Below are 12,211 nucleotides of genomic sequence, written 5' to 3'. Positions count from 1 at the left end.
TAATGACTACCCCTACCCCAGCGGGGGCCATTGCTAGCTCCTCTCCTGCTGATTCCCAGGCGGCTGCCATATCTAATGCCATTTCCCAGGCTATGGGTTCCATGTCCTCCATAATCTCCCAGTCTATTTCCCAAGCTCTGAGGGTTCAGACCCCTGCCCCTATCCCACCTCCTGCCTCCAGAAATATTAGAACTGATAGCTTAGTTCTATCAAAGGATGGCGTGCTTAGTACACGCAAAAGAGCCTGCCCGCGCCAGGTGGAAAAAGTGCGCCCCTGGAAATCCGCTCGGGCTCAGCCCGCTCCTAGTTCTGACTCAGAGATAGAGTCCAAGGAGGAGGCTTTGAGTGTTGGCCAGAGTGCCTCTGATGTCGACCTTGAAGGGGTTTTAGTGGAGGATGATTTTGGGTCTGAGGTCCCTCTGTCACGCCCTTCAACTAGTGCGGCCCCTGAGGCCAATAGTCCGGGTCTTACCTCCCTAACGGACCCGTTGGGCGACCCCTTATTTGACCCTGACAGTTTACATCACCCGAGGTCAGCAGAGTGGTTACCCGCTCCACATGTGGCTCGGTATTTGGAGGACAGAGTTAGGAAACCCCTGTCTCAAGAGACACGGAACAAATTAAGGGCGGAGTGCCCGCGCCCCCTAATTCCAAACAAGGTTTGTGAAACCCCTAATGTGGACCCCAAGATGGTCCAATTTTTTGCCAAGACGGGCTTTAATCCCCGCCGGGGCCTGGATTCAGCGCTCCGCGCCTGCCAGGATAAGCTCTTAGATAGCTTAGGTCCCTTGACCAAAATTTTTGAATTGGCGGAGACAGCCAGAGCGGAGGGCACTCCTATTGACCCAGATGAACTCCGTGGCTGGGCGCAACTCGCTATCTGTATGGTAGGGAATGTGAACTCTTCACTTTCCATTGAAAGGAGGAAAGCTATCCTCATTAAGATTGAGCTGAAGTTAGCCAACATGGCTCTTACCGAGTCTGACGGAGGCACAGGGGCTCCTTTTCGGTGACACCTTCATAAAGGACTTGGGCAAGTTCGTTGGAGCATTTACTGCGTTAGATAAGGCACAGAGTTCTATGCGTAAGGTGTTTCACGGTAGAGTCTCTACCAGGGCCGGCAGTTTCAGGGGCTGTCTGTCCGGCCGTGCCCATTTCCAGACCCGTGGCTACGGACGAGGCCCCTTCAATCAACGCTCGGCGTTCCAGGACCAAAGACAACAGTCCTTTTTCTTCCATCCAGAGGGTCATCCGGAAGGTCCAGGTCCTTCAGAGGTTATTCAGGATCAAGACGTCCTCTCGGTGAGTCTACCAAATCTGCCGTCTTCTTCAACCCCTTGCATAGGGGGCAGACTCAATCATTTTTTGAATGTTTGGTCCCGCATCACGTCCGACCCGTGGGTCCTCTCCACGGTCCGGGGCTTTCATATAGAGCTAATAGATACCTCTCTGTTACTCCTGAAGCTGCATCCAAGGTTTCTATCAGGGCAGGCCCAACAATGCATAGACGCGGAACTTCAGTCCCTCCGGGTAAAGGGTGCGGTGGAACGAGCCCCATTCCCCGGGGAGGGAGTCGTCAGCGACATCTTCTTGGTGGAGAAGAAAGGTAGACAGTTTCGACCAGTTATAAATCTAAAGAACCTCAACCGGTTCGTTCGATACCGCTATTTCAAAATGGAGGGCATCCATCTGCTCAGGGATCTCCTACTCCCAGGCGACTGGATGGTGAAGTTGGACCTGAAGGACGCTTACCTGACGGTTCCGGTAGCCCCGCCGTCCAGGGATCTACTTCAATTCCTTTGGAAGGGACAGGTTTGGCGGTTCACTTGCCTCCCGTTTGGCCTATCATCGGCACCTTGGTGTTTCACCAAGCTGATGAAACCGATGGTGGCGTGGCTCCGCTGCCAGGGAGTTTGTCTGGTAATTTACCTGGACGATTTTCTTCTCTTGGCCCAGTGTCCCTCCATCCTTCTGACTCATCTACATATGGCGGTTTCCCTGATCACCGACCTAGGTTTTATCATCAACACCGAGAAGTCCTCTCTTCGTCCTTCCAGATCCATGGAATTCTTGGGCTTCGTTGTGGATTCCACCGCGCAGACTCTGTCTTCCAGGAGCGAAGGTCAGAGCCATCCGCAAGGAGTTGCGGCATTCGCTGAGGCTGCCCCGTATCTCTCTGCGTCATTTGGCGCGGATTATCGGTTATCCTCTTCCATCCAGGCGATCTTCCCGGCTCCTCTCCATTATCGGGCGCTACAGCGGCTCAAGATAGCTCACCTGGAGGCAGGAGCATCGTATGGCGGATGTTCTGGTCCTGGATCAGGAGACGAGGGACGAGCTGACGTGGTGGATCTCCAACCTCGACGCATGGAACGGCAGAGCCATCGTAGGTCCTCAACCAGACCTTATCGTGGAGTCGGACGCCAGCCTGTACGGCTGGGGCGCACACTGCAACGGGGTTTCCACCGGAGGTCCTTGTTCGGCAAACGAGTCCCGACTCCACATAAATGCTCTGGAACTTTTGGCGGGATCTTTCACCATCCGCAGTTTCACCAGTGGCAAGGTCTCTGCGTGCATCAGACTCAGGATGGACAACGTGTCGGCAGTTCGGTACGTCAACGCCATGGGGGGGTACTCACTCCGCGATGTTGACCCATCTGGCGAAGGAACTCTGGTCGTATTGCCTGGGACAGGGGTTTCACAGTGATTGCAGAATACATCCCGGCCTTCACAATACTTTCGCGGATTGGAGTTCGCGGTACACTTCGGACTTCAGCAATTGGAGATTGAATCCGGGGGTGTTCTCCTCCATTAAATCGATTTGGGGCCCTTTTGCCGTGGACCTCTTCGCTTCACGATGGAATTCCCAACTTCCCAGGTTCTACAGTTGGAGACCGGACCCACTTTCAGAGGCAGTGGACGCCCTTCTGCAGGACTGGTCAGGACTGCCCTCGTATGCCTTTCCACCGTTCGCGTTGATCCCTCGCGTTCTGTCGCAGGTTCGTCGCCAATCAGCGGAGTTGGTCCTGGTGGTTCCCTTCTGGCAAGCTCAAGTTTGGTTCCCTCAACTCTTGGAGCTCCTAATCGAGGATCCTCGTCTCCTCCCGAGTTCACATTATCTCCTCCTCGGCCCGGTAGGCCAGCATCATCCCCTCCTGGTGGATGAGTCTCTCCATCTTCCTGGTGTGCAGAGTGTCGGGGAACGTTGGACGTCGCAGGAGTATCGGGGACGGCTAGATTCCTCTTGGAGAACGCTTGGGCCCCCGGTACTAGACGGGCATATCGATCAGCTTGGGGCGTTTGGTCTCGCTGGTGCGTGGGCCGGAGTCTGGATCCCTTTTCGGCACCTGTAACGGATATCCTACATTTTTTATCTTCTCTTTTTGAAGAGGGTAAGGCGTATAGGACTATTAATGTCTTCAGATCAGCGATATCCTCTCGCCACCAGGGGTTCGCTGGTTGCCCGGCCGGTCAGCATACTTTGGTTTGCCGGCTCCTCAAGGGCTCTCTGCTTTCTCGACCTCCTAGACCTCGTTTTTCCACTTCTTGGGACGTCCTTTTGGTCTTGGATTTCTTTTCACGGTGGTCTCTTAACTCGGATCTGTCTCTTCGTCAATTATCAGCTAAATTGGTGACCTTGCTCTGTCTTATCTCTTGTAAAAGAGTTTCGGATGTGAGGGCTTTAGACTTCGATACTCTTTATTTTACCCCGGATGGTGTTTCCTTCAATATTTCCCGCCGCACCAAGACCGGTATTAAGTCTGTCTTATCCGGCTTTCCCCAGTTCTCCGGCGCCTTGTCCGGTGGGGTGTCTGAAGGAATACTTGTCTCGTACATCCGCTCTGCGTTCTGCGTCTACACCTCAATTGTTTTTCTTTTCACAGGCCATTTCGTCCGGTCACTAGTGTCACCCTGTCCCGTTGGGTGAAATGGATTCTTTCCTTGTCAGGTATTAACACATCTGTGTTTCACTGCTCATTCGGTCAGAGGGGCTTCTGCGACTTCCATGGCTGTCGCGGGTGCTCGCCTGGAGGATGTTCTGAAGTGGCGGATTGGTCCAGAGCGTCTACGTTCAGAGAATTTTATTTAGGCCTCCTCCGCAGGCCTTCTCTTCGGTGATATCTACGCTTTGAACTTGCAATAAGAGCCTCCGTGTCTTGTTATAAAATTGCATGATTTTTCCTATTTATGACGTAAAGTCATGATTTTATTAAAGACATGGAGGAGAGTATTGCCCCTCCCTAATATTTATTTATTAAAGATTTTTCCCTCCCTTGTCGTAGTTATTTATCCCTTTATCATTTTTGATTTGGAACTGGTTGATTACCATGTACCTCTGTTCTTTTCCTTCTTATCAGGTTGATGTCCCGGACCGCTAGTTCCGAGTAGTTCGGGTTGCTGATCCATACTGCCGACGGTTATTCAGGCGGAGTTCCGGGCAGTGATTTTCGATTCCGTGTGTTCTTCAGAGTTCTCCCGTTGGAGCATGTTGGTGGGAGTCGTTCCAGCCCGGTTATTGGGATTAGAAGGTTCATCGTTACAAAGAAAGAGGAAGCGTTCAGGTGGAAGGGCCTATTTATGGACTGGACTGTGGGAGGGGTTACCCCTTTTGGGGGTGGTCTGTAAGTTTTCTTATGTTTTTTCTCTGCTGCTGTGGATTCCAGTAAAGAAGGAGTTATGCAATACTCGCCTCCGTGTCTTTAATAAAATCATGACTTTACGTCATAAAATAGAAAAATCATGCCATTTTATAGTTGTTTAAATATAGATGTTAAACATGGAAAATTAGAAATAACATCAAAAATTGTTGAAAAATATGTTAAACATAAAAATGGGATTTAAATAGGTCATTTTTTTGAAGACACATTTTCTTTAATCAAGATTAATGACAGTCAGACTTCACAGTCAGCAAATCTTGGCATTTTATATATAGCCTAAATCTGCAATAATCCTATATTGCCACCTTGTGGTAGAAAGTGGAACTATGTCTGTGTCTAAATATCAACTCTATAGTATAGTGCAAGTTAAAAAACAAAACAGTATTAATGCCATTATGGTGGCACAGTTTATTCAATACCAAATGTCAAGGGCAGATGTATTAATACAAAATACATGTTTTTTTTTAAAATCAATAATAATGTCAAATAAAGACAGGTGGTTTTACCTGTTGCCATATAGCCTCTTGGCCTGTGAATGCAAGGGGCATGTTGATTCCATTAAGTGCCATCCAGTCTATCTCCCTCTCCCATCTATCCCAGTCCCACCACACAAATGAGTAACTGGAAGTGCAGACGTTTTGATAATAGCGAAATCTGTAAAAAGAAAAGCGGATTCATTAACCCTTCCATGATCTGGCAATTTTTTTATTTATTTTTTGCATTTATTTTTTTTTTACTCCCGGCCCTCCCAGAGCCAGACCCTTAAATTTTTCGGTCATAGCCATATGAAAGCTTGTTTTTTTGCAGAACAAGTTCTTCTTTCTAATGGCATTATTAAATATTGCATACAGTGTAGTGGGAAACTGAAAAAAAAAAAAAAATAATGCAAATGGGGTGGAACTGGCAAAAAAAAAAAAAAAAGAAAGTGCAATTCTGGGTTCACCATGTAGTAAAACTGACCTGCACAATTTATTCTCTGGGTCAGTATTATTACAGCGATACTATACTTATATAATGTTTTAATACAAAAAAAATATACAAATAAAAACTTTTAATTTTTTTTTCTTTCTTTGCATTGTTCTGACCCACATAACTTTTTATATTTATGTCTACAGAGCTGTGTGAGGGCTAATTTTTTTGCAAAGTCACCTGTTTTTATTACCATTCTAAAGAGTGTATGACTTTTTGAACACATGTGACAAAAAATGGCGAATTGGCCTTAATAGTACGGTCATTTTGGAAGGCGGCGATGCCAATATTTATTTTTATCTCAGATATAAGCTCTGGGTGTCTGCTGTTTAAAACAGCAGAAATCTGGTGGTTATAGTGCCCACTCCGTTCATGAGTGGGCACCGGTTTTAAACCTCTGAGATTCTGAAGCGGTTAAAGGGAGATTGTCATGGGGAAAGTCACTGTTAAACCAGACACAATGCCTTTTAAGCCCAGGTCAGCTGAATATAAGGATACCTTTCACTTAGTGATCCATTGCTTCATTCTGGAAAAAGTAGTTTTAAAGGGGTTGTCTCATTACAGACAATAGGGACATATCGCTAGGATATGTCCCCATTGTCTTACAGGTGTGGGTCCCAGCGGTGGGAACCTGGTCACAAAAAGAGAAGCAGAGGAGAGCCAGCCACAGATGTGCAACAGCATTCCTATGTAAAGAGTTAAACCACAGCATTTCGAAAGACAAAGTGTCTCCAGATGTCAAAAAAATAAATAAAATAAAAAATCTTAAAAAGACGCCAGCCTACAATGACCAGCAGGAGGCCAGGAAGTTACAGCTAACCTTTCCAGATGTCCCATTACAGGAAAATGAACTGCATATAACTGGATATTTTTTTCTAATGAAAGTAACATATTACTGTAACTTGTATGGCCTGAAGGAATATAGCCATTTTCTATACTCTGAAGTACAGACCAATTAGGGCACCAGAGTACAGCTTGAGCACCCAGGGCCAGAGCATTCTAACAGTTAACAAGTATTCATGACCATTATTATCCAGGGCCCAGATCTCACTTCTTTATCTTGTATCTTTGGGTAAAGGACCACCTCAGGAGAAATTCAACTGTAGTAGCCAAGGGCTCACTGATATTTCACACACAGCATGATACATATGCATGATATGGCCATTACACTTGTCACGATACCAAAATTTTATTTGATTTCGATACCATAAAAAAGTATTGCGATATTCTATACCACGCAAAAAATATAAAAACACTAAAAAAGCTGTGTGCAAACCATATTTTATGGAACGTCTGGCCCATAATAGAACAGTCCTATCCTTATGCAGTCACTGTACTCCATTACACCGGGCCCCGCTCACAGCAATCTTAATATGTAAAGTCTATCCATGTAATCCTCAACCAGTGGCTCTGGTTTGTTAAACTAGCGCAATCGTCTGTAGTAGTACTCACTATCAAAGCGGCGGGCAGTGTAACGTCACTCACTCAGTCATGCTCCTCCCACTTCATTAATGAAGCTGGCGGAGCAGGAGCGTGAATGAGTGAGTGACGTTACACTGCCAGCCGCTTTGATAGCGAGTACTACTACAGACGATTATGCTAGTTTATGGGGATGGAATGGATGCGGACAGCACACAGTGTGCTGTCAGCATCCGCATTTGCGGAGCACGGCCCCGATCTTCAGGTCCGCAAAAGATAGAACATGTCCTATTCTTGTCCGCAGCTTGCGGACAAGAATAGGCATTTCTATAGGGGTGCCGGGCGGGTGTGTTGCGGATCTGCAATTTGTGGGTCCGCAACACACCACGGACGTGTGAATGGAGCCTAACCTTCCTCTATCCCATAAAGACTTCCAATATAGGTATTCATAAGACCAGTATGGAAAAATATATACACCTGTTCCCCTTGATGACATATTATTGGTAAATGTACATTAACTCTTTTTAGATTCAGGCCCGCAGGGACACTACTATTCAGCCTGAATATCCAAAACGCCTCTCGTAGGAGAAGGTTTTTTTTGGTGGTCGCCGCCTCTCAAGGGTGCAAAGACTCTTTCAACTGCAAAGGCACAAAAAAAAGAAAAAAAAAAAAAAAAAGGAGTTAATGTACATTTACCAATAATATGTCATTAAGGGGAACAGGTGTATATATTTTTCCATGCTGGTCTTATGGATACCTATATTGGAAGTCTTTATGGGATAGAGGAAGGTCATATTAGTAATAGTCACCATATGTTTTAATAGGTAGCATGCCATTCACACTGTGCGGTTTTTTTCTCCATTTTGGAAGGATTTGGAGCAAATTGTTAGTGCCTCATAGTCAGACATACAGGGGTTAATTTGGAAAAAGACCAGTGCACAATGTGAAAGACATCTACGATTTGATTAGATGTGTGTAGGTGAAAGGTGTTAATCGTAATGAAGTGACCAATGGCAAAAGTTTTTTCCCTCCCCCGAATCTGGGAGAGGAGGGACTATGCTACATTTAAATCCTTGTCTTTCATTATGATATTTTGTTACGACTAAGGACCAAGTATCTGAAACGCGTCAACAAGTCCAGTGTACTAGGTGAATGTGTCTGCTGTATTATCATTTATACCAATAAAGAAGTTTTAGAGGATCTCTATTGAATCCGGAGCCGTTTTTTCATATATTTCTCGTGAATAGGATCTCACACTGTTTCTGCTGCTCTGTGCTTTGTGCACACAGCAGCAGGGAGCCAGCCGACTATAGCAGCCAGGGCTTGAGTAGCGTCCTGGCTGCCATGGTAACCGATCGGAGCACCAGGCTTACACTGCTGGGGCTCCGATCGGAACTGCCACTGCCACCAATGATAATACTTAGGGTGGGTGGGTGTTTGGCGCACTGCACCACCAATGATTATAATACTTGGGGGGGGGGGCGCACTGCGCCACCAATGATTCTGATTTATAATACTAGGGTTGGGGGGGGGGGGGGGGTTCGGTGTGGCACCTGAGGGGTTAATAGCGGCGGATCGCAGCGCGCAGTCATAGAGGCTGGGTGCCGGGTATGGGATATGTCTGGTACCAGCAGCCTGCGTTTGTATTAAGCATAAACTATATTCATTGGTGGTACAGTGGCCATAGTCCCTCCCTTCCTCCTCCCTGCTATCAGCCCATTGGTGGCAGCGGGAGCAGCAGTACAGGGGGGGGGGGGGACTGCCTCCTTCTCCCCTGTGTGGTTGAGAACATTGTCAGCATTTAGCAATTGTAGGTCGCATTTGCGACCATTCTGGTCGCCATCTGGAGCCCTGCACCATTAGTTCAAAACCCATCAAAAGCACACCTTTTGGGTCAAAGTATTTATTTTCTTATTTTCCTCCTCAAAAACCTACAGATCCCCCATAACATCATCCACAGATCCCCCATAACATCATCCACAGCGCCACCCATATCAGTGTCATCCACAGATCCCACATAAGTGTCATCCACAGATCCCCCCCATAATAGTGTCATCCACAGATCCCCCCCATAATAGTGTCATCTACAGACTACCATTAGTTCAAAACCCACCAAAAGCACACCCTTTGGTTCAAAGTATTTATTTTCTTATTTTCCTCCTCAAAAACCTACAGATCCCCTATAACATCATCCACAGATCCCCCATAACATCATCCACAGCGCCACCCATATCAGTGTCATCCACAGATCCCACATAAGTGTCATCCACAGATCCCCCCCATAATAGTGTCATCCACAGATCCCCCCCATAATAGTGTCATCTACAGACTACCATTAGTTCAAAACCCACCAAAAGCACACCCTTTGGTTCAAAGTATTTATTTTCTTATTTTCCTCCTCAAAAACCTACAGATCCCCCATAACATCATCATTCACAGATCTCCCATAACATCATCATCCACAGCGCCACCCATATCAGTGTGTCATCCACAGATCCCACAAGTGTCATCCACAGATCCCCCATAATAGTGTCATCCACAGACCACCATTAGTTCAAAACCCACCAAAAGCACACCTTTTGTTTCATAGTTTTTTTCCCCTTATTTCCTCCTCAAAAACCTAGGGGCGTCTTATCGTCAGGTGCTTCTTATAAAGCGAAAAATACGGTAGTTACATTTCATTTCCACTAGTAAATCTCATGGGATGCAGATGCACATCATGAACTCTGCCTGTCAGATTAATTCATTGACCGGATTAGAAAGACTGCTTTGATGGTGTTAAAAATTACTATTGGGATATTTGGGGAAATGCATACATTTGTAGTTTACTCGCCTAGCTGTTTCCATATCTCATCCATAATTTCAGTAGATGAGTCGACTCATGGGCTGTCACCTCTAAAGCAACAATTGTATCCAGGACCCCCTCATTCTCAAAGCTGGTGGATCCTGGAGGTCAGGGTATATTCACATCTAACAGTTCTGCAAATCCACAGAGCAAGTCAGTTTCCACACAAAAAAATATATATAATAATCCGCAAAGTGTACGTGAGATTTGTGTAATCTCATACACTTTGCTGGTACTGTACTAGGTTGCTTTTTTTTCCCCCTTCACAAAAAGCAGTTTTCAGAAACGTTGCAGTCCTATTTTTAGCCATCTTGACCCCATTTAATAATACCCACCTCACTGCAGGCACATTTGCTCTGCACTAGAGGCAGTGTGACCATCTGATGTCACGACGCTGAGAGCATCAGGTCCTGCTTTCTCTAGGGCAGAGCGAGTGTTCCTGCGTGTGCCTATGGTGAGTTTTTTTTTTTTTGGTCGCACTACCGGGGTGGCTGAGGGAACTTGATATATATGCGGACTGTTATAGATAAAAAAAGGGGGGTACTATGGGGGCTATTATGGATAATGGGGGCACCATGAGGGCTATTATGGAGAGTGGGGGGCATAATATACTGTATATTTAGGGCACTACAGAGGTTGAGGTTTAAAAAATGCCAGTGCAATTCATCAGTTTTTAACAGATGACAAACGGATGTATAAAATGGATACACTACCGGGATGCAAAATGGCCATGAAAAAGACAGCAGGCACCTGGTTCCTATGGCTTGATCTCTACTCTGGAGTGGGTGTCATCTTTAAAGTCCCTACCGCCTCACAACTATATAAATTGGCGGTATGGACTTTAAAGATGGTTAAAGGTTTTTTTCGAGATTTTTTAAACTGATGATCTATTCTCTGGATAGGTTATCAGTATCTGATTGGTGGAGGTCCGACACTCAGGACCCCCTCTGATCAGCTGTTTGAGAAGGCACTGATGGTGCAACCTTCTCGCAGCTTTGCCTATAGACCATTAATTTTAAAAAATAAAATAAAAGTATTGGAAAAAAACCTTAAAAACAGATTCAATTTTTCATGCCCATTTTACATCAGTATTTGCATTAATTTTCTGTTGGATGAAAACAGATGACTTTTAAACAGATTAATTTTATTGGCTGTTTTTTATCCCCCAACCCCTGCAGTGCCCTCCGCATATATTATGCCCCCCATAGTGCCCCTAGGATAAATAATGGTCCCATAGTGCCCATCAGTAATGCCATTTTAAATAATGCCCCCTTTCCCCAATCCCTGCTCGTGCTGAGAGTAAACAAAAAAAAAAATGTCACCACAGGCACTCGCGGGAACACTTACTCTACACTAAAGACACATGATCACACTGAAAGCTTCATATCTTGCTGACACCACAATGCTGGGAGAGTCAATTACTGCTGTCTCAGCACAAAGTAAGTGTTCAGAGGAGGGTGGCATTACACTGTCTGAGCGCACGCTGAAGCCATAGCCTGGCCAGGACCTGCTCTGTATCTGCTGCACTGAAAGAGCTGAAGAACCTGTGATGACATCACCGTCATGTTATCAGTGCAGGAGGAGGTGGAGAGGATAAGATACAGTATGGTGTAGGACCTGTGATAATAATCTGAGACATAAGAGGCAGAGCTTTGTATGGAGGAAAAGAAAAAAGTTATGGGTTCAGTGTTTCATCTCCTTCTACAGAGCCAAGGATATGATGGTAGTTGTATTTCTCTCCTCGGCCTACAGTAGCAGTCTGTACATGATGGAAGTTGTAGTTTTATTCTATGATAGCCTACAATAACAACTTGTAAATGCTGTTTGTTGTAGTTCTCTCCAACAATATTCTACTATGTACATGCTGGGAGTTGTAGGTCTCTTCTGTGATAGCCTGCAATAACTTGCCCATGGTAGGAGTAGTAGTTCTCGGATATCCTAAAATTACAGGACAGGAGCCAGGAAGCCAGACTGTCCAGCCTAAAGCTCGACATCTGCCTCAATTTCAAGTTCCACGGTGGCCAAAAGTACAGGGTACTCTAACCAGTACAGTATGGGGGTCCTGTAACTGGGACTGTATGCAATTCTTGGCCAATAGTGATCTCTTGGAGGCGGCAAGGAAAGGCGTTAAATATCACAGGCAGACACCAAGTTTGCCGGAGTAAATCAATTCAGTTATCCTATAGATTTCTAGATTAATTTGGCTTACATTTAGAGAGCTTCTGTCTAACCGGCGTTAAAAATTAGCCAATGTGATATGTCCTATTTTTTGACGGTCGCTATTCACTGGACGTTTAAAAAAATGGCCATGTGAATAGCC

The 12,211-nt window shown here is 45.8% G+C and overlaps 1 protein-coding gene across 1 annotated transcript in view; it reads right to left on the bottom strand.

Moving 5' to 3' along the window:
- The window catches only part of NAGLU (N-acetyl-alpha-glucosaminidase), a 43,123-nt gene that overhangs the window by 16,896 nt on the left and 14,016 nt on the right, over nt 1-12,211 (bottom strand). The window contains exon 2 of the mRNA XM_040436508.1: nt 5,165-5,312. Coding sequence (XP_040292442.1) covers nt 5,165-5,312 — 148 coding nt within the window. The remainder of the gene's footprint in view (nt 1-5,164; nt 5,313-12,211) is intronic.

This window comes from Bufo bufo, chromosome 6 (genome assembly GCF_905171765.1).
Source record: "Bufo bufo chromosome 6, aBufBuf1.1, whole genome shotgun sequence".
NCBI lineage: Eukaryota > Metazoa > Chordata > Amphibia > Anura > Bufonidae > Bufo > Bufo bufo.
Note: the sequence above shows the minus strand (reverse complement) of the source record. Positions and strands in the feature narration are given on the sequence as shown.